The sequence below is a fragment of the Nyctereutes procyonoides genome, unplaced genomic scaffold (assembly GCF_905146905.1).
Source record: "Nyctereutes procyonoides isolate TBG_1078 unplaced genomic scaffold, NYPRO_anot_genome, whole genome shotgun sequence".
Lineage (NCBI taxonomy): Eukaryota > Metazoa > Chordata > Mammalia > Carnivora > Canidae > Nyctereutes > Nyctereutes procyonoides.
The window spans coordinates 4,214,150-4,236,971 of NW_026575051.1; the positions used below are offsets into that span (position 1 = coordinate 4,214,150).

The 22,822-nt window shown below is 50.6% G+C and overlaps 1 protein-coding gene across 5 annotated transcripts in view; it reads left to right on the top strand.

The window, feature by feature from the left end:
• The window catches only part of ANKS1A (ankyrin repeat and sterile alpha motif domain containing 1A), a 179,935-nt gene that overhangs the window by 143,496 nt on the left and 13,617 nt on the right, over window positions 1-22,822 (top strand). For 4 of the 5 annotated variants that reach the window (XM_055329712.1, XM_055329713.1, XM_055329715.1 and 1 more), the window contains 2 exons: window positions 6,840-6,906; window positions 12,066-12,172. In XM_055329712.1, the coding sequence (XP_055185687.1) occupies window positions 6,840-6,906; window positions 12,066-12,172 (174 nt within the window). Of the gene's footprint in view, window positions 1-3,678; window positions 3,757-6,839; window positions 6,907-12,065; window positions 12,173-22,822 lie in introns of those variants that run through there. The other variant, XM_055329716.1, reaches the window with a different exon arrangement.

The following is a 22,822-nucleotide window of genomic DNA, read 5'->3' on the forward strand; positions in this document are numbered from 1 at the left end:
GGATAGAAAGTAGATTAGAAGAGAACTCAGACACATAATCCTCATTAATCTTTCAGATTCTCATCCCATTTATTAAAGCCAGTATTTGGCACATAACCCAGAGTTATGTGGCAAGCAATAATAAAGTTAATTGGAATCTAGGTCTCCCAACTTTATTCTTCTTTCAGCAGCTTCTTGGGGCTTTTGAGTTAAAGAATGCCTGAGTAGCAGGCTGCTCTAGGATGAGAAGGTCGTTGGCAAGGCTTGTTGGCCCATAAGGTCTTCCTCCCTGTCAAAGATGCCAGGTCTGGAGTGTGCTGGAAGAAGTGGAGTGGGAGCTAGTTTGGAGGGCAAGGCCCAGTCAGTATCCCAAGAGATGTGTGAAAGGTAGGAATGAGGAAGGAAGAGAGGGTTTGGGGACTGAGGTGCAGTGGGGAAGCAGGAGTGTCTCTGGCTTTCCCATCTCTACCAGCCTAGCCTGGGGCAAGTGCACACCGGCTTTAATGTGAGACGGTCAGCAACACAAGTATAAAACACTTCTGAAACAGAACCACTCTGTGGTCTTCCAGCCTGGTCAAAAGTGAGGTATTGAGAAGGAAGGTAACAATGTAAAGGGGATTCAAGTGGAGGTGTGGGTAGGGGTACAACCATAAATACAGCAGCAATCTGTGTGCCCCCCTGAGATGAGACAAATAAAGCCTCCACTAACAATGTGCTCTGCGGAAAAGAAGTCTCTCATTGTTAGCGGAGCTGCCACCACAACCTCTGCCTCCTCCCTGCCTCAAAAGGCGGCCCTGTGTCTGTTGGCAGACTTTTATTCATTCCCTGCCCTCTTCTCTCCTCCCCCATCCTCTCCTGCCTCCCTCTCCTAAAAGCAGTTGGCAAGGTTAGAAAATCAGGACAAATAATTTACTTCAATCCATCTCTGTCTTTCCCGAGGCCGTGTGTAATTTGCTTGGGGGTGGGGCGAGAGGGAAAAGAGTAACCTCAGACCCTGGTCAGTGACCCTTTTTCAAATGTGGAATCAAAGCCCACTCTAGGCCGCAAGTCTGTCTGCTGCTGAGAGGCAATAAGACAGAGATGGTGATGAATTCTTATGTGGTTTCTGGGCCCAGGAGTGCAGCTGTCAGCAATCTTTAGGGCTCCTTGCCCAGCTGGACGAGTGAGCCAGCCAACTTGCACGTCAGCAGTCACCTGATGGCACGGACACAGCAGCCAGAGAGATGGAGATGGTTAAGGCTCAGTTCCTTAGCCCTGTGCTCCTGGGAATGGGGAGCGCTGTCCAAGCAAGGCCATCTGGCCGGAGGAGAGGGCCTGCCCCCCTGGGTACCCCAGCTCGGGGAGCTCGAGCTCACCGGGGGAGCAGGCTCAGCCACTGATGGCACTTAGCAGAAGTGAGAGCTGTGCCATCCATGAGGAGTTTGGGAGTCTGCCCGCAGAGTAAAGCTCCAATTCCCTCACCTGAAAAATGGGATAATACGTTTGCTTGGCAGTGAGTTGAGGCTCTGCAGGACTTTTGAGGGAAAGGGCCAGCTGGTAGTTGGAGGGTGTGAGATTGCTGTGCCAGCAACCTGGGGAAGTTGGAGAAAGAGAAACATGAAGGCAGGGAAGTTGGAGAATCGAGGCTGGGGTCCAGAAGTGTCGGCTGCCTCTCCCTTCCTACTCTAATAGTGAGGTGACTACCCTGACGTGGGCATTTAACAGTGTAGCTGTTCTTTGTCACCGGCCACCTCCAGCGGGCCAGTGCTCTCTGTGCATGGCCCCATGTGGAATCTAAAAGAGACAGTATGCGAGTCCTTACCATTAGTGATTCTATAGTCTATGTGTCTCTGGGACACATCATAGAACAGTTAATCAGGGAAGTAACAGTGCAAACAAGAGTGTGTTCCTGAGCCAATAATATATTAAACATTGGGGCACAGAAGGAGAGGTAGAAGGAGTCTCCAGCTCTGGTGGTACAGGCCCAAGGGGACTAGTACATATTTTCCAACTGGTAGGAGAGTCACAGGGAGCTGAGAACTACCCAGGCAGCAGAAAGAGGGTTGGGAGGGAATGTCTGACATCAGGAGCCAAATGTGGCTGGTGAATCTCAGAAACCCCTCCCTTTGTGTTCCCATTTGTCCCAAAGGAAGATAGGAAAAAGGCGATTCCTCTCCCTTTCTCCTCTACATTAGCCCCAAACTTACGGGTATGTTGACCAGACTAATTGCTGCTGTCCTGATATTTGACTATGGCACAAATGGGAGCCCCTGAGTATAGCCATTGCTTCTAACTTGTACCACCTTCCGGAAGGGAGGTTTCACATAGGCCTTGGCACCAAGTTGCACCAAGGCTTGTGGTCCTCCTGTGGACTTCCTGTGCCTGGAGAAGTATTTCTATCCCCAACAGCTGTCTTCTCCCTCCCCTCACTTCTGATAGCCAATAAAAAGACTAGTATAATCTGACTTGTTCCTGGAAGCCAGGGCATAGTGATAGGGTATGGAGACCTCTTTATCTGTGTATAGAATATCACCTCCCATTGCCAGCTTTTGAGCACCCAGGATCCTGTGTTCTAAACAAGCACATGTCAGCAGACCTGAACAGCAGTATCTCTAGTGTTTGTTCTTATTTTTCAGCCACATGGGGAATATGATTATACATCCCTAGTGGGGGTGGGAGGGAAGAGTCTGATCCTGAATGCATTCTGAAATGGAATATTTCCAAGCATTTTTAAAATACATGCATCCATCATGGTGATAAATTTCAGGCATTACCTTACCAAACACAAACAAGTTCCCTATAGAGCTTATGTGAAGTGCAATATTAAAGCGTGGGCATTGTCTATCTCTCCCCCAACATAACAGTAAAGAGAACATTGAACTGTGCCTTTCCATGATATTCCACCTGCCTCTTTCTTCCTTGAGATGCAGAACATTTCTGGGAAAACAGCCTAATCAGATTGGTTTTAAACTCAAGCCTAAATGGTGAAACTACACAAAGCATATAGATCAGAATGGAATCTCTTTTCTGTGACAGCTCCTCTTTGTCTAGACTGAAGTGACCATATTCTGTCTCTACTGGTTCTAGGCCATGGAGGATATGGCAGAGACAGAAAATGAGGTGCAGCTTCTCCCTGTGTCCCCAGCCCAGACTGAGGGGCTGGATAGGATCACAGCCCCAGACAGCTCAGTGCTTCTAGTGTCTGGGTGGGCATCTGCCAGTCTCTGCCCAAATAGGACCCCTTCACTACCAATATTCCTCCTAGGCCTGTGTCTCCACCAAGGCAGGAAGGGGTACTTGGTTATAAACTGTCAATAAGTTGCTGAGTACTCCTAGTTCCTCTATAAACTAGAATCTTCTCAGTTTGACTTAGCTACTACAGTTCACAGGACAACAAAGCATAATGTACAGTTTCAATGAAACAGTTGTGAGTGTCCTGCATACCCCCGCCAGGGGGTAGGCTGTGGAAACGTGGGCTGTCCCTAACCCTTTGTAGTTGGTGTGAGAGTGACTCCTGGGGCAGGCAGGCAGGAAGGAACAGAGCAAAGAAGCAGCCGGGTGTTCTGTTCATTGTGATTTCAAAAGGCCCTTTGGCAAAATCTCATGGGCCAGGAGGCATTGATTGGTTAGGTCTGCAGGTGCTTTGGATGTCAGGTGATTATGAGGACAATGAAATATGTACTGTAGGTGACATGACTTTATATGAAAAGCTACTTGGGATCATCCTCCATTTCAACTCTTTCTCCCTTGACACTCTGCATGGCCTTGGGAAAACAGCTTTTTCACTACTGGCTCTAAGTAAGTGGAAACTCCCCCCATCCTACTTGTTTCATTCATTGAGTAGGTTGCCTATTTAAGAAGAGCCAAGCCGAGGGAGTAAAAGGGCAAGTAAAACATGCTTTCTTCTAACCCTCATGGTTCTTGCAGTGGTGATCCTCCCACCTACACCCTCTTTAGCCTGAAAGAGGGATCCATAGCCTGGTGGAGCCATTCCAGGGATAAGGACCCATCATCCCCTCCCCACTACCATGTAGGAAAAAGTTTTCTCACCTGGACCACCGTACTTTTTTTTTTTTTTAAGATTTATTTATTTATTTGAGAGAGAGCACAAGCAGGCGGGGAGGAGCAAAGGAAAGAGGGAGGGGAAGCAGACTCCCTGTGGAGCCAGATTTGGAGCTCAATTTCTCCAGACCCTGAGATCATGACCTGAGCTGAAATCTAGAGATGGATACCCAACTGACTGAGCCACCCAAGTGCCCTCCGAGAACCCTAATTTTCACCTATAAATATAGAAAAGGGCAAGGAAGGCACATCAGCAGATATCTACAGAGTACCTGCTCTTTGCCCAGTGTGGAGGGTTCTGTGATCTGAGTAACCCAGGCTTTTCAGTGCAGCCTCTGGGTGGGGGAGCATCTTGGTCTGTAAAACTAAAAGCTGTCTACCAATATCCCTAAGCCTTCCCTGTGAAAGAGGAGGTGCTGTAGGGGAATAACCAGACCAGTGGGTTGAAGTTGGATAAAAAAAAGTTTGAATCTGTAAAAAGACAGATGTTACAAATTTGGCACTTTCTGCAAATAGGACAAACTGATGAGAGATAACAAGTGTCCCATCTCTAGAAGGCCTTTAGCAAAAATTAGACATGGAGTTGGAGTTGAGATTATATGACTTGTGGGGTCCCTGCTGCGAATTCCAGATTTTGTGCCTGGAAGAACTGTCAAGAGAGAAACTAGGATTTATCCTACAGATACACTTGCATGTGTTTCTTCTACAAATGTGTACAGAATAGTCATGGCACTGTTGAGAATCGAAAAGATTGGAGACTACACATGTGCCCACCAAGGGACTGGTTAAATAAATAGCCACACACTGGAAGACGTACCTTATCCATTAAAAAAAAAAAAAAAAAAAGGATGTTCTTATGAACTGTGGAAAGAATTCCAATGTATTATTAGAGAACAAGATGCAGAACAGCATATATAGACCTCCTCTTAGTATGGGAGTAGTAGAATATCTTTATATGTTTACTTACATGTGACTGCAACAGTCATCTGGAAGCATACTTAAGAAACTAGTTATACCAGTTTCTACAGAGAGGAGAGCTAGACAGCTGGGAGATAAAGATAGGGAGGTTTTTCTCTGAATAACCTTTGTACCTTTTGAACTTTGAACATATAGATGTAGGACTTGTCAAAACATACAAGTAAAAACATTTAAAAAAATAACAAGGTCTTACTAGATTAGAGTTCTGAGAAAAACAGAAGGGAAGTGGAAAACAAATGAGCCTTTTACTGGGTATCTACTAAGCCAGGTCTTTGGCCAGATGCTACTTTTAATCCATACAACAACCACTTACCGGAGGCAAGACCCATTCCTGTTAATGTAGATTTAACTGAGGCTGGGAAAGGGTGAACATACTTGCCTGTCCACATGGGTGGACATTGCACCATGCTGTCCGTTGAAGGAGGCAGCTCTTGAAATGGGGGCAGGGGAGGCCAAAGAAAGTGATACAGTAGGAAGGGAAGGAGGAGGGCATTATCTTCCAGGGACTGGGCAGACCTGCTGTGGTACCGCCCATTTCTCTGCCAGCCTCTGCACTGTGGGGCCAGTAAGCAGAGGCACACCTCCCTGTGCTCCACAGGTCAGATGTGTTGTGTTTCTCTTGGCTCTTGCTGAGCTCAGGGATAGAGTTCACCATGCCTGTCAACAGGCCATCAGGTGACTGCTGGGTCGGCAGTCATTTCTGTGGCTGGAGGAAAATAGCCTCAGCTCCCAGCTGCAAAGGGAACAATGGTGCTTGTTCTGTGCTCTTCTGCTAGGTGTCAAATGCGCCATCTTTATCTGCCAGCTGGAGGCTGGCTGGAAAGTTGTTGGGTTTTTTGTTTGTTTGTTTGTTTTGATTGTCAGACCCAGGCTCCTTACTTACACTTGAGGGAAAAAGCATCCAAGTTCTGGTACAAAAGGTTCTCATTTCTTTTTCTTTTTTTTTTTTTTTTGGAAAAAAAGCTACAAATGAGCTCATTATCACAGCAAACCCAAAAGAGGGGGAGGAGAGGAAAAGAAGGTGGCCTCCTTGTTACTGCCCTGTCCTGCCCCTGGCCAGATTTCCTGGAGTGGGGGGTCTTGGATCTGGCTCAGGGTGACCAAAGCCAGATGGCTGGAACAGGTGGTCCACACAGGGGGCAATGCCGGAGACATTGGATACTTCGAGACCAGCTCTCTCTGCTGCGATCCAGAGGAAGGATACGTGTCTGTACCTTCAGGGAACAAAAAATCATGCCTACCTCCCTTTGACTTCTAAGAGGTTCCTGTGTTCAGGTTCTCTGCTGGTCCCAGATCTCAAAATTGTCAGACCTCAGAGCCAGCAGTCAGGCAATATCAGTTATATGTTGAATCCTTAGGATTTTGCCAGGCACTGCTCTAGGCACTGGGGGTGTTGCACGAGACCAAGTTGGCGAAGTCTCTACTCATGGAATTTAAGTTCTGGTGTGACCAGTGAAATGTGCCAGGTCTAGCCTGCTGTTGGCCCCAGTGCCCTGTCTCTGCTGGGCTGGGGGAACTGCTGCAAGGAATGATACATAAATGCCTTGGAAGGAAGATTCTCTGGCATTTCTAGCAGCTGAGCACAGGTTGTTTCCCACTTCCTCTCTTCGGAGCGTGTCTTTCACCCCCACCCCCCACCCCCATTAGGCTGTGGTCACAGAACAGCCTTGATCTGTGCGGCAGAGTTCTGATCCCTTGCAGGTTGGTGCTGGACCTTGGAATTCCCTGGAAGAGACCTGGAGGGCTTCCCCACCCTCCCACCCCCGCCCCAGGCGCTGATGGTGAGCTGGCAATGTTTAACCTGAACCTGACAGCCTCTCTTTGTTCCTCTTCTGTTTCAGATTGAGAAAATCATGAGCTCTATTGGAGAAGGAATTGACTTTTCTCAGGAACGGCAGAAGATCTCAGGTATTGTACCAAGCAGCCGTTCTTGCCATGGAATACAGACCTTTGACTCTTTTCTGGCTTGGGTTTTCCTCTGACTCCGAAGACAGACATTTGGTGTGTGAGAGAGAGGTCAGCCTCAGCCCCGAATCGTGCTCTTGCAGTTCAGAATCTCATGTGTCTATATGGCCTATTGAGCTGTTACTTTAGGGCTATGACACTTTTTACATACTGGAGGGGAAATTGCATTTTTGGCGGGCCTTTTAGGAAAGTTTCTCTGTCTCTCTCTCTCTCTCTCTCTCTCTCTCTCTAAAGGTTGTCACTTATCCATAATTATTTCTGTAAATATAGGCTTTTTCCAGTTGGCCCATATTGGAGTGTACCTCAGTGTTGGTCTCTCCAGCTTCCCAGACAGCTCTGGCACTAGCCCTTCATGAGAAAGTGGCTCTCGTTTGCCTGCTCCATGGCAGTGGCAGTGTTGGGTTGGATCAGTGGGCTCAGACTGTTAGCCTGTATCACCCAGAGGAAGTGGCTTTGCCGCTCCTCCTTGTCTTTTTCTTCATTTTTACATGTATTTAGTCATTCATCATTTTTACTCCAAATCACTGCTACTCTGGGCATTGTTTTCTTTTCAAAGCCCTATGGGGTGAGGCCTGCCTCATTTTCCTTTGTTTTAAGCAGGCAGCTAGAGAGCCCATATCTGAGCTGTTTTCTTTGATAATGGAATTGTGGTTGTGTTATTTTCTCAGGTGAGGTGACCTTTCTAAAGGTGCCTCTTAGCTAGAGCAAATCTCATACCTTATCCCTAAGCATCTGTAGACCACCCTGCTCCCTCCTGAGAGCAGCTTCATGGGGCCTGGCTTCTCCCTATCATTGAGGAAATGCCTCTCTAACTGAAGGGATGGTATTCCCTGCTCACTCAGGAGGCTTCATCCAGGATTGACCTGTGACCCCTCTCATTCCTCTGGCCCTGTCAGGAAGTCTGAGGGATGGGGACAAGTACTCACATCAGTGCTTGTGGAAAGAGCATAGGTTATATACAGGTCTTGGGCAAGTCACTTAGTCTCCCTAAGCCCCCAATTCTCTATCTTCAACATTTGAATAAGAGTACCTGCCTCATGGATTTGTTGGGAATGAGTACTCTATACAAATACTTGAGCAGAACAGGTAGACAGTAGATCTGCTTGGTTTTTGTCTATGAAATAATTACTTAATCGTACTGAAAAACCTAAAGGAAAGGGGCATCTGCTCCCCTGGCTTGTCTCCCTCTACCACTTTTCCACCTGGGATTCCTGGAGCCTCTTCCCTCCAGCAGCCTTCTTTCCCTGGTTCCTAGCAAAGAGGGCCCAGCTGGGTTTGGTCTGTCTCTGTTGGTCTTGGATCATGCTGGGGTCTGCAGAAGTTGCTCTGCTGGCTAAGAGTTTGTGGCTCTGTTTCCCCATGCTCAGGCAAACAACCTCACACTCTGTTGTAGCATGCGGGCTTTATCAAGAGTCAAGTGTTTGTTGGGAATAGATGTTCAGTACTGAGACAAACACCGTTGCCTGTTTTCCAAGCTGTGCTTTGGGTGCAGCCAGGAACGGAGTAGATAGCATTCAGTTCAGTTGAAGCTGCTTTCTGCTTCCCTGTACCCCTGTATGTCCAGGAATGCATGTGCTTGAGAGTTTGGGTCAGAGTAGGCCATTACCTCTCAACTTTGATAAATCAGGGGATGGGGCAGCACCTCTGAAAAACACATTTCTGGAAGAGCCCCTCTCGGAGATGGTGACACTGAGCTCTTTCCTTGCCCCGTGGGTCCCACTCAGCAGTTCTTACCCCTGCAAACCCATATGAGTGGTGAGAGCTGGTCTGGCTACCTGCCTACATCATTGGATCGCAACCAATGGTCCTGTTTTAGCACTGTGGAGTTGAGCTATCCTCCATCTAGCCCCTTAGGAGAGTCCAGGGCAGGCACAAAAGAACAGCTACCTGAACAGAGGGTGCATCCACCCAAACTGCAGAGTCCTGGCCCACTGTGTGTGTACTGCTACCAGGCCAGGAAGCATGGAGAGAGTAGAACTGTCTGCCCATGAACTCTGTCTTCTACCAGATGAGTCAGGAAGAGGCTTTCCCCAGGACCTCAGAGAGCATTAGCCTTCAGCTCAGACCAGAACAGAATTCTTATTTATTTTGAATGGTCAGTAGCAGGGTCCAGATTTTCCTTAGATTTCTGGATCTAGAAGAGGCCTGGGCTCTGGGGTTGCCAGCCTGGGAAGAAGAGGAGCAGGCCTTCCAGCAGGAAGCCATTAACAAGCATAGGATTGCTCAGTGTGACTGGTTTTGCAGAGGACATGTCCTGAAGGATGAGACCCTAAGAGGAACTGGAGTCTTATTCTTGTCTTGGGCCTTGGGGACCTCAGCTGCCAGCAATGGACCTAGTTACCCAAATCCCCAACAGACAGGTTTCACAACTCATTCTGCTGTCAGGAGTCCCAGGAAGGGATGCCTTCCTCCTGACCCAGGCCCCCTGGCTGCTTTCAACAAAGGCTTCTGTGTGGAGCAGCAAAAGAGATCACTTGCTTTCTTTTGCTAAAGCCAGCCTTTTAGCTGTTGAGTAGCCGTTCAATGCAGGCTCCTTCCGGGGCCTGACCTCCCTGCACACAGAGCCCCCTTCTTCGCCAGGGCCATCTACAGCCTGTTGAGCTGTAGGTACCCCCCAGCATGTTTAGAGGTGACCTGTGGTCCCAGGGTCTTTGTTTCTACATGTTCCCTTCACTGTCTTCACAGCTGTACTTGGGCTTTGGTCCTTTACCTTGGCGCCTCCCCTCCCATGTCCTCCTCTAGGTTGTAAGGAGCCTGCTCTGGGCCTGGTGCTTCTCCCTTGGGCTCCGAGAGGCCCCAAGAGAAGTCTCTTGCCAAGTTGTTGAGTACGCTCGCTCACCTGAGGACTATTAGGTGTAACATCTTTATTTCATTGCCGTTTTTGTGATACCCCATGGCTTTTCCTCTTGGCAGGGAGGCACACTCTTTCTTACATGGTGAGTGGGGTAGGGGGGTCACTTCACCTGTGGGCTGTGCCCTCAGGGCCGTGTCTTTCCTCTGTCCCCTTCTCTGGCTGTCCTAGAAGCTATTGGCCCAAACTGTAGGAATGTGCCTTCTCCCCCCGATAAGCTGTTTCCAGCCCCTTGAGCTGCAGGTAGAGTCTCCCCCATCTCCGCCTTTCATACGCATGTGTGTCAGCCGACATGAGATGCTGAGGAACCTGTCATTTTGCTCTGGTGCTTGTGCTGCCGTGTCCTTCTCTCTTGGTGGCGGCAGCAGCAGCTTCTGCTCCGATGTCCGATCCCTGATGTATTTTCTTGAGCGTGGAAGGGAGGAGGGTGATAGGGAGGGGAGAGGGGGAGGGCCAGACATTATGAGAGCGAGCGAGGGCTGTGGGGCCGGCAGCAGGCAGTGTGGAGCCCAGGAGCCTCCAGACAAAGCACTCTGCTGCCATTCTATGAGGGCACACATCCACGGCAGCAGGACCACAGCTGCCTGGCTGGGGGATTACAAGCAGGAATGAATCAGCAGCCGGGGACACTTGACTTCATAGACACACAAGAGCCTGCCGCCTAGGTTCCCTGGAGCAGACAGCCCCACTCAAGGGCAGGGCACCCAGCGTCTCGGAGGGCTGCTGCAGCGTGCATCGGGAGGCCGCCGGGTCCCAGACCACCAGCTGTTCTGCAGAGGACAGAGGAAGGGGAGCCTAGGACAGTGGGTTGCCAGAGGCTCCCAGATAACCAGGCCTTGGCCTGCCTCGAAGGGCAGAAAGTGCCAGGAACAACAGAATGACTTTCACCGTGTCAAGAGTTCTCTGGAGGTGATGTTTTCATAGTTGGTTCTTCTTCCTTCCTTGCTCTTTTTCCCTTCTTTCATCCGTTCTTACCCAGGAAAACTGGAGAAGCAGGTGGGGTTTAGGTGCTCAGCTCAGGTCTGTAGGGAGGGCTGAACTCGGTTCCTCCCCACCCCACCACACGCCCCTGTCCGCCGTGAGCAGAGCAGATACATGTCGTCCCTTCCCCACTTGCCCTCAGAGGAGAACATCAAGATCGGGAGACCCAGGGAGGACAGTTGCTGTCTTTATCACTCAGCTGAACAGAGGACGGCGCCGAACATGAATAGACTTAAGCTGCCACAGCTCAGCTGACAGAGGACTGCTTCCTTTCTTTCATCTGGGCTGGGTTTTGTCGTCTTTAGCCAAGGACTGGATCTGCCTGCCGGCTTTCCACCTGAGCAGGCAGGCGAGTCACAGGAGCAGCCACTATCAGGAGAGGAAAATGAATGCCCAGCCCCAGCAAAAGAGCCCGGCCTGGGAAGGCAGCCCTTCAGACAGCGTCCTGGCGTGGGAGACGCCCCGCTCGCCAGCAGCCAGAGTCTAGCTGGGGACTGGGCTCCTGGCCTCCGCTGGCCACGCAGCCCAAAGGAGTGCCATGTCACCGTCACAGCCGAGCCACACCTGAGCCCAACCCCGGGCCCCTGGCCCATGCGCCACCCTGGCCCCTCTGCCTTGAGCCTCTGAGCACAAAGGGCTGGTGGCCATGGTGTGCTTATTCCGGGACTGCTGGGGCAAAACAAGTAAAAGTCTCTTTTCTCCCCACTGCCGGGTTCTGTGCTGCTTGCGTTGCATGTGCCGGGTCCCTGTGAACGGCCGCCGCCACCGCTTGGCCCTCGGAGCCCTCGCTGTGTGCCTGTGCCCCTCAGCTGCATGAAGATGTGTGTGCTCTCCTGACCAGTGTGTGCTGCCAGGTTGCAGGACTTGCCCCTCGCCCACAGCCCCACGGGGGCTCCAGAAGTTGCATGGATGAGAGGAGCCCCTGAGCCCCTCTAGTGCCCGTGGGAACAGACTTCCTGAAATACCTCAGTGTGAACGCTGACACGGAGTCCCCCCGATCTGTGGGCAGAGACCGTGCATGTGCCACTGTGGCCCTGGAGCAGCTCGGACAGAGGGGGTGGGTGTGTGTGCAGCCCAGGCTGTCCTGCCCTTGGCCTGCACCCGGAAGAGGAGCTGCGGGTCCTCTGCTCTCTGGTCTCTTATACATAGTCTGGCTGCTTTATGGTAATGACTATGATGTGGCAGTGCCACCTGTCTTCCTCTGAGTGCCGCTGCTACCGCCTTAATGGTTTTTCCCTTTTCAAGCGTCTGCCGATTCCTCTCTCGTCAGGTTCGCGGACGCTGGAGCAGAGCGTCGGGGAGTGGCTGGAGGCGGTGGGGCTGCAGCAGTATGAGAGCAAGTTGCTTCTGAATGGCTTTGACGATGTCCGCTTCCTGGTAAGTGCCCAGAGGCCTCCTCAGGGGCGGGGTGCAGCCCCGAGGAACCCTGCCTCTCTGAGCTCCCTGTGGGCATGTGAGAAACAGTACGTAGAGCTCTCTGAAGTGACTTTCGACATCTGGGAAGTCAGCCTGAGTGTCTTGTGCCTTCTTTCTAAACTCTGTTCCCTTCAGCTCTGCTCCCTGAAACAGTTCTGTAGTGAGAGCTCTTTGCAAGTCTGTGTCTGAAGGAGTAGGGTCCCTACCTGCAGACCTTTTCCCTGCACCGGTCCCCTTCTCGGCTTTCAGACCCAGTGTTGTACGGTGAGGCCTCAAGGCTGTCTTGTTCAGGGTCAGACCCTAGGAGTTTGGGAGGGCAAGACAGCCAAGTTTCCTGTGATGACTCCCTGTCCCATCTTTGTTGGATACCAGAAGTTTCCTTTATCTGGAAGTTTCCTTCCAGAATGCTGTTGTCAAGCAGGTAGTCATTGAAGCAAGGAGCCTTGTCCAACAGAAAGGCTTCTTCCCTGCCTACCCCACGCCAAGCATCAGGGCTGGGAAGTGTGGCCGTGAAACCTCAGGGAATCATAACCTCAGGTATGGCCCAGAGGAGAGGCTGAATTAGTGGTTTGAAAGATTGGTTGCTTTTCCGAGGTATAATTTTGTACTATCTTTTTATACAGCACAAGGTGCCAAAGAAAAAGAAAAATCTAGGTGCCTTTCCTCAGGTTGCCTGTGAAGTACAGGCCCAGCTGTGATCCTGGGCGTAGAATCCAGTGCTTTTTTCGGTTCAGAAAGTAGCTCAGGCAGGGTACCCACGAGCATCCGTCTCCTGGAGGCCCTCCAGGAAATGGTAAAGTAAAGGAGTTAGGGCCAGTCAGCCCAGATCTCCTGTCTCCAGTGTGGGTTCCTATGGGCTTCCCACTGATGGGCTTGCATTTGGTGCTTCCCAAATAGCAGCTTGCCCCGAGTGCTAGTCTGGGGCTGCCGGGAGCAACGCTGACAAGGACAGGCTCGCCTCACCTGGGCCATCTCCATCTCCAGGGCAGACAGTAAAGTTTGCAGCAAACAACCCTTCCAAAGCCAGCTGACAGGCAGTTATTTTTCAGCTTTTAAAAATCTTAGGTTCTTAAATAGCAATTTTTTAAAGTTAAACTGGATATGTTTATGGTTCTTATAACCTAACCCCTGACTCACCATGTTCCTGGGGGAAGGCTGACAAATCCAGCATAGAGGTGGTGGCTCAGCCAGTGAGCTGGGCAGTTGGCTCCTGGTGCTGAGCGCTGAGGAACCTTCCCTCTCCGAGCACACCCTCTTCACCAGACCAGCTGTCAGACAGGCAAGGGAGGGGGGCTGTGGACTTCACAGTGTCCCTTCCTTTTGCTTCAGGATTTTAGAGGCTGAGCTCTTAACTTCTCACCCCTTCTGCTAATTTTGGAAAGGGTAAGGTTCCCAACCCTTGAACATCAAGACTCCCTTTAAAACTCCTTCCCTGCCCCTCCCCATGCTTGGACCCAGAAAGTAGCTAGGCAGGCATCTTGGTTAAGTCTGGCCCTGCACCAAATGTCCATGCAGGAGATAGGGCCTCTGTTAGAACGGCTCTTTCTTTTGGGGAAGGATACTCATTGAGGGAGGCAGGTACCTCAGTCTTTCCAGGACCCTTCTAGGCTCATCCCATTGCCCTGGGTAAAGTCTGTTAGTCCTCACTGCTCTCTCATTTCGTGTGGGGTGCTGGCAGGTGGAGTCTGTGTAGGAAGGAATGCTGATTACACCTCAGTTGAACATGTTACTTCTGATACCTAGAGTGGCCTAAGTAGCCATGCAAAGCATCCTGGGTAATTGCATGTAAATTGCCAGATGTACTGGAAGACTAATTGTTTTAGCAACCAGAAAAAAGGTAAAAAAATACACAAGAAGGGGACATATTTATTTAGAAACGTTCTCTTGGTACATATGGTATAATTTCCGTCGCATTAGCTATGGTATGTGTCCATGTGGTTAGGCTTTCCGTAGATTGTAAATGTTTTTCTTGGTTCTGAAATGCCCGGGAGACTCTTCTACAAGATACACAAGTAACTGCCAGGGAGCCAGGCTCTAGATGTCGGTCATCTGGACACGAAGAGTGTTTCACAGACAAGGTGTTGCTGTATCACTTCCCTGTGACAAGGGTCCCAATCAGGGTGGGAGGGACTTTACCATCACATGTTCTAATCATCTGTGCCTTAAACCCTTCCAGATAATCTTGGCTTTGGTACTTTCTAGTGACACAGAATTCACCATCTTACAAAGTAATAGCCTCTCGTTCTTTGCATTGCTCAGGCTGAGCCAAGATCTCTTTCCTTGTGGTTTCTGTCTCCTGGCCCCAGGTTTACCTTTTGGGCCAAATAGAACACACTGAAGCCCGTTAGAAAATTGAAGACTTTCTGTCCTGTCCCCCTGGGTCTGGTCTTGTCTAGGTCCAGCATCCTCTTACTCCAGGCTGTTCCTCCTGTGATGTGAGGACTGAGCTGGGCAAACATTGCACCTTGAACTTTATTCACATCCTCTTGCCTGTTGGCAGAAAGCACCTTTGATTTGCAGGTGTCAGGGCCAGGGCAGCGGGAGCTGCCAACTGTTCCCGAGGCTGATCCAGCTGATGCCTAAGAGACAGGGCCAGGAATCTAGCTCCCACCTCTGCTGGCCAGCCCCCAACCCTAACTCACACATCACAGCCATTCCATTTTTCACAAGTCCTGCCCACAGGAAGGGGGCTTTCTTAGGAGAAGAGTGAAAGTGTATTGTATCAACATGGCAGGAAGGTAATTGGTGGTGGACAAGTTTGTGGCTCAGTGCATGCTGATGCAGGAGGTCTCCACGTCTGGGGACTGAAATTGACCTCCTTCAGAGGGTGATAGTTGCATCAGGGATGGTGCTCCATGTGCTGGAGTGTCATGTGGGTGTTAAAAACATGTTTTTGAAGAACGTCTGACATTCACCAAGGGGAAACGTTCACCTTGGAATGTTGAGTGAAGAAATCAAGACACAGAAATCCATATGCGACGCAATCTTAATTTTCAAAAAAGAAAACCTCTGCACGAGAGGTGCAAGGGTGTAAGCCAAAACATTTTTGGTGGTTATCTAAAGAGGATTGTAGTTGACTTGCTCTCTTTTTTAGAATGTAATAGTTGTTCTATTTCCTACAATGAATGGATCAGAAGTCAGAAAAGCAAATAATGCATGTGTCTGAAGGAACTTGATGGTCTAGCTGGGAAAACAAGACACATAAAGCAATAAAAACAATAGACCAGCTAGGTGTCATGTGCTGTGGTGAGGCATATAGATGCTGCAGGAGCACAGGGGAGGAGAACCCACCTTCCCAAGCATGGACCGTGTGCTGGGTGCTGAGCTGGCTCACAACCCTGGGCATATTGTTGGTCGAGTCTTCAGATGGAGCTGTGAGGTCCAGAGGGTGAAGGCACTGCCAGTAAGCAGCAGGGTCAAGATGCTATCCCAGATCTGTCCAGCTTTGAACTTCTGGGTTGTGCTTGCTTTGTGAGAGTTTACAGAGGCTGTGGGACTTGGAGGGACCGCACACAGAGGAGGGGCGAGTGTGGGGCTGAGCAACCTGCTGTGAGTAAGGAGACCAGTGGAGTGAGTATTGTGAGGGAGGGGGCCTTGGCTAGGCAGGAGAGGTAGGCTGGGCTCGACCGTGAGGGACTTTGACAGCCACATTACAGGAGGCCCTGTGGTTACGCCCTCATCAGATGGAGAGCCCCCAGAGTCCAGGTGCACCTTAGATGGCAGGGCACAGTGGAGAGCGGGCACTGGTGGATGCAACGCTGGGTGGACAAATGGAATCTGGAAATGAGTCTGAGCCAGCTCAGGATGGGTTAGAAACAGACTGAGCCACAAGCCTGTCTCCTCGAACAGCATCATCAGGGAGGCCTCTAGCTCCTCCTGTCAATTTATTTCTCCACAGGTTTCTACCACATGAAGATAGGCTCCTACTGTTTTCCTGTCTGTTTCTGAGACCATGGCCAGCTTGTTCCTGTGCATTGGGGAGAGATGACTGACAAAGAGGAGCAGTCCCCAAAAGAGCTAAAAGGCACAGGCTCAGGGAGGAGGTCATTCTTTATTGTTTCCAGCCTGGTCCTCAGACCCTGGAGCTTCTCTTTCTGTTCTGTCCCTAAATTATCTCCTCACTCTTTAGCCCCGGAAGCCAGCATTCTGTGCATAGTGAGGCCATGCCCTTGGGTTTCTACCCTGGCTTCCTGTGCTCCTTCCCTTTGCCTTCTTCCTCTCAGGCTCCAAAGGGCTTCTTTTGGCCTGGGCAGAAGTGCTATGGCACTGCTGCCTGGACACCTCCCTGCCTCGACTTCCTCTCCAGCTGCCCAGCCCTGTCTTCTCCCCACATAGCACTCTAACTGCTGGCTGCTGTGTCATAATTTTCTGTGCCCCAGTGTGAAGCAGGACCCAAGAGGGAAATTTTCCTCAACTGGGGACATTGGAGGGTCCATAGAGCTGGGCTTTGAAAGGGATACTGTCGGTGTGGCTCCTGCCTCCTGGACTGACTAATTTCTGTGACCACTTAACTCTGGGGTGGCGGGGGCGGTGGTGGTCAAGGGTTGACACACCACCAAATGCTTCCTCATCTCTGCTGGGCCCTTTAACCTTGAGACAAAGCAGACTCACTCTGGGGCCCTTTCCAGACCAAGCCTCTTGCTCTCCCTCTTCCTTTCTCTCTGCCAGACCATGTGGAGTTCTTCGGGGTTGAGGTGGTATCAGCTGGCATCCCCGTAACTCCACTCTGACTTTGTCCTGTCCCCTTTACAGTAGAAGAAATTGAGAACTGTTTTCATGGCTGTGAAATTAAGTACACTTTAAGATGGATTTGGACTGTTCAGTGGCTTCTGATTGCTGACACCTCAGTGTGAACAGCAACGGGGGGTTCTGTGTTGGTGTCTCAGACTGTCCGAGTGTTTATGTATTCCAGTCTGTACCATGTGCATGTGCAGAAAGTGAAGCCCGCGAGGCAGGGCCCAGGGACCCATGTGTCTCTATCGGAGGCACAGACCTCCTCACACACCAAGTGTCAGGTAAAATCCAGGTGTTCACTGGCATCCCTGAAGCCTGTCAGCAGACTCTTGGGGTCCATAGACTCCACACTGAGGACTCTTGGATTAAGTTATTTCCCCAAGGTTACTCCTCAAACAGATGGCTGAGCATGACTAGAAGTTCTCCGGGGCCCAGAGCCGTCTCCCACTGACCACTCTAGTCTCCACACCTCCTTTCCCAGGAACATGCTATGCCTGGGCCTCATGCTCCAGTGCATCCCCTCAAAGAAGGGGCCTGGTGTGTGAGCCAGTGAGCTAGGCTAGTGCTACTGCCATCCCTTGCAGGTGCCAATCTGAGTCAGGCAGTCCATTCCATCTATCTATTGTGTGTTGGGAGCCACTCCCAAGAAGGCTGGGAAAAGGAGCCAGTGGGAATCAGATCCCAGTAAGCTCTTGGCCTTGGCTAGGGGCCCCACAGAAGCCCTTTGGCTCTGCAGCTCCCACCAGCACAGGTCAGTGATGGTAGGTGCCCCCTGCTTTGCATTCTCAGCGAAGGTCAGCAGCTGGCTGAGGCCACAGTTAAAGTGAACTGGGGGGAGAAAGCCTCAAAGGAAAAGTTGAGGTTCTACTTACTTGAAGAGAACCAGACTAGGAGTCAGGAAATTTGAGTTTTCCTCTAGGCACCTCCATAAGATTTTGGACAGGTTGCTCAGCCGCCCTGTTTATCCCATCCCATGGCATCTCATTTGACTGCTTATTTTAGGGGGGCATTGGCTCTTGCAGGGGACATACTGTTCCCTGTGGTGATGCAGAATGGCCACTGAGACCAACCATGACCATACTAGCATAAGGCAGTAAGGTGGCATGTTCTTTGTAATGAAGGGCAGATAGCAGTTGTTCTCTGCAGGATGCAGATTGGTTTGTCCTCAGATGCATGGTGTAAAGCTTGCTTTGAGGCGATCTTGGAACTTGAGCCCTTTGACTCCAGATTGCCTTGGGCCTAGCTAACTTCCACTGTTGATTTGGGGGGCAGGGTGAATACAACACCTTGACCTCTACTAAGGCTTCAAAAAGGCAGATGTTCAGAGGTAATGGGTAGCAGATGGATGGCAGGATGCTGTGCCTGGTATGAAGAGAATGGGGATGCCAAGACCTGACCAGGAGAGCAAGGGTCATGAAGGGGTGATGTTTCTACGAAATTGGGAGGTGAGGCCCAACACAGGTGCTGTTGTTGGCACCCATCCTCAGGAGCCCTTTGAAGAATGACGGGTGGAGAGGGCCTCTGGCTTCGGAAACAGAACTGGTAACGTTTGTGCTTCTTCCTCCTCTTCTATGAAACTGCACTTGTCACCATCAAGCTCTCTCTCCAGGTGAGGACAGGTCTGTGCTGCAGCAGGGTAGGGGATCACTAGGAGAGCAGGGCGTGTGGGGTTGAGATAAGCTGCTCTTGCTGCTCAGGGCACTGAGCTGGGGGAAGGTGTCAGTTCGGGAAGTTCTGTGACACAGCCCCTGGGAGGCACAGATTGGCTGGGCCAGACTGCAGCGAACAGAGAAACACAAGATGACTCCTTGAGCACCTGGCTCCTGCCAGCAGGTCCATGCTCAGGGCTATGGGAAAGAAGCAGCTCTGTGAACTGAATATGGCAGGGATGGGGCTATGTGACCTCAGGCAAGTTAGTCCTTTGCTGGACCTCAGCTTTCCTGTGACTAAACAGGATAGCTTCCCTTTGCCCTGAGCAGGACCAGCTAACTCCCTGGCACAGCCCCCGAGCCCAGGCCCACATCCCCGCTTCCACTGCGCGGAACTTGTCACTGCCCTCAAGAATGGTGGCTTCTGTCACAGCTACCTGTGCTTGTGCTGTGCTCTCAGCTGGGGAGGCTCATGACCCACTCCTCTGCCCTCTTCCCACCTCCATGTCAAACTCCCCTCTGGACCCGGCCACCACCCTGCCTCTGAGGCCTGCACATCCCTGAGGCTCCCCTTCCCCACCCCAGGACGTCCCCACCTCTCCCAGTCCTCATCCTTGTCCCTCACAGAGGTCTCCAAAAGGCCACAATTGTAAAGTCAGCAGCACTTATTTTGACTATTCAGACTCTTCTTTTTATATCTATGGTGTCCCCTCCAACCATAAGTTCCCTTGGTCACTCAACATTTTTATTGCATACGGACAACATGCCAGGCATTGCTCTAGATGTAGGTGACAAAGCTATGAGTGAAACAGGCAGAGGTCTCTGGCCTCTAACAGCCTTGGAACCCTCTCAGCAAGCCTCTCAGCCTCTTTTCCCTTTGGCTGAGAAGGGTCCACCCCAATGTGCCACATTCCCAAATGTTCCCTTCTTAGGCCTTTCTGCTATTTGTTGAAGACATGCCCAACAGTTAAAGAAATTTCCAGCAAAATATTAACAAGTGAGATACCTCTCAAGACGCAAAAGAATGTTTCCTTCTGCTAAAATTATATGGTCAGGAAGACTCTGAAGATAATCAGAGCCCTGGAGGGCCAGGGAAACCTAGGGAGAAAGGGCCGTGGGTCCTGCAACAGCCCTTCCCTCCACCTCTGCCAGGACTCTCCTCTGGACTCCCAGAGGCATTTCCTGCTCTCCATGCTCCTTCCCTGGCCCCTGGCTGCAGGCATCTCTGTTTCCCTCTCCACATATCCACTGAGCTATGCCCAGGCTCTGGGCCTTGGAATCCCCACTCAGCACCAACAAGCCCCGTTTGAGATAACTTTCTGTGCCCACGCTGGTGAAGCCCAAAGATGGATACTGGCAGGAAGGAGAAACCATTCAAATGGAAAGTAAAATTAATTACAGCTGCGACAGCAGGCACGATTTCTCATTTATACATTCTCAAGGAAGGACACCCAGATGCTGTGTGGTGGTGTGAGTCAGTCCACTGAGCAGGTTCAAGCTGTCCTGCATGAGCTCTGACGGGTCAGCCTCTCCCTGAGTCAGCCTGCTCTACGTCCCTAGATGCTGAAGGCCCTGGGCCCGGTGCTTGGGCTGCATATACCAAGGCCTGGGCCATGTCCTGACCCTGCTTCTCCCTCACTGTGAGGCCATGGCCAGCCCTCCCCTCACCCACCTCCAGAGGTCCACGCAGTGCTAAGAGTTGGGATTCTGTATCGGTAAAGAAGTAATCACTGCCCCGCCCCAGAGGTGGAGAGCAGGTGGGTGAGAGGGAGGTTCTGCAGTAGGGACATTAGTGCTAGAGCCCAAGTGCGCCCCGGCCCTAGGATGGATTCCCTGCTCTGGTTCTCCAGCTGCTGCTCCCTGCACCTTCCACACTCTGCTTTGTCTACAACAGACCCCACCTAAGCAAGAAGAAAGAGCCTGGAACACGACTTTAGGGTTTGTCAGATAGAGGTTTAACTGTCCCTTTGTCACTGGAAAGCTCTGTGACCTTGGATAAGCCACTTCTCTTTGAGCCTCAGTTTCTTTGTATAATTGGGCAGTTCCTATTTCAAAGGTTTGTTGACAGAGCTTTTTTTCAAGTGATGAATGCACAGTCCTTGCACAGTGTCAGGATGTAGTCAGGACCCGTGGTCACAGGCACTTTGTGTGTCACCTCCCCCACAAAGACCAGCAGACGGTGCCCGGGGAACTCTTGTGACCCTGAGGACTAATGCTTGCTGTGCTCTTCCTTAGATATCTAGAGAGCAGGCGTGGCCAAGATGGCAGGATCCTGGCACCACCACTGGCCGTGAAGCCTGGTTCCTGGCCTGTAAAGGGAGGACCAGGGTAAACGCCTGCCAGGTTGTGAGCACGGAGTGACAGGACAGTGAATGGCTGAAGCAGAGTCTGGAATGAGGAGGCCCTGACACTCTGTCCCACCTCTGTCCTCCTTCCTTGGAACTGAACCCAGCCAGGCAGAGTGTCGACTAGTTATGGGTTTCAGATTTCTCTTAGACTAAGAAGCCTTTTTTTTTTTTTTAATCTAAGAAATAACCTCTATTCACTGAAATGCTTAGGTCAATGAGCTGTTCTACTTTCTTAGCTCCCTAATTAGGAACTCAGCACAGTGCCTGGTTCATAGTAGCCCTTGGTTATAAACATTCGTGGTAGAAGGTGAAATAGAAATTCTAGTCTCTACCCCATAGCCCTCCTCAGGAAGATGCTTCTGAAAGGCAGGGGCCCCTTTCCCCCTTTAGTAAAGAGGCTGTGGAAACTTCTAGAATGTTTCTGGCCTTTGAAGATTTGGAGCACCTTAGAGCCCCCCCACAAACTAATCCAGGAGGATGTCAATGTGGCATGTGCAGGAAATCAGGAGACCCTGCCTGCCCCCAGGATGAGCTTGGCAACTGCCCGCTTTGATTTTCTGTCACATCCTTTGTTTTTATTTTGTTTCCCTCTGTCTGTGTCTCCTCAAAGCCACATGCAGCCCCCGGGCCTCCTGACTGGGTAATGAAGGCCCCATCTCCAGCTGGATTTGGGCTTCCTAGTTGTCTTCAATTCAGCATTAATGTTGCCTGAAAAGCTTGTGAGGGGTTGGGAGTAAATGTTGGAGCTTCAGCAGGACTTCGGAAACTTCCTGAAGTGCACTGTTCTGTGCAGGAACTGAACTCACCAGTGTCCTCATCATCAGGCAGAGAGTCTGTGCGGGTAGCTGCCTCTCTCTGCCTTCCCCATCAGCACACGCTAAACCTGGGCCCCGAGGGACTACCGGAACTCTGGGTGCTGACTCCTGGGCTTGGGGTGACTAAGGAGCTGGCCTCACCTGGGGTGGTGCCCTTTTCACAGGGGCCTTTCCGCAGGCTCAGGCCTCCCTGATGTCCCTGCAAAGGAGTGTGTTCTATCTGCAGGCTGAGCAGAGGGAGCTTCCAGCCTGGCTTCAAAGCTCCCTCCACCTGGGCTCCCTTGAGCTTAATGCTTGGAAGGTATCCTCTGTGGGGCAAAGGTTTTGTCACCATGCACAGTCTCCGGGGAGGCTACCGCACTGGCATTCAGTGTAGCTCAGGTACAAAGGTGAGGCCACCGGTGATGGTCTGTGTGAGCTGCCATGAGTCACTCAACCTCTTTTATCTGTAAAGTGGGCATAGGAATACTCACATCAGTACAATAGGTAGTCCAGAAAGAATCCCAGAAACACAGGAATTTGGAAACATCAGAGGTCATCTCAGATTGGTAGGGAAAAGATAGCTCCTTCAAGAAATGGACAACTTGGGATGCCTGGGTGGCTCAGTAGTTTAGTGCCACCTTCAACCCAGGAAGTGATCCTGGAGACCCAGGATCAAGCGCCACGTCGGGCTCCCTGCATGGAGCCTGCTTCTCCCTCTGCCTGTGTCTCTGCCTCTCTCTCTCTCTCTGTGTGTGTGTCTCTCATGAATAAATAAAAATCTTTAAAAAAAAATCCAGATAGATTAAAGATTTAGTTGTAAAAAATGAAATTAAAACTAAAGCAAGAAAATATGCAAGAATTGTTTTTATAAATCTTGGAGAGGGGAAGAGAAGAGGTCTTTCTAAGTCTGATAGCACTGAGGGAAGCTCTACAAGGTACAGGTACAGACCAATAACATTTCTGCACAAATAAAGCCAACATGAAAGTCAAATGATGAACTGGAAAAAAAGCAAATGTCTTACAAATGTCTCTTATTCATAGCTAAAAGGCATTAATTTTCTTTATAAAGAATTTCCCCAAATC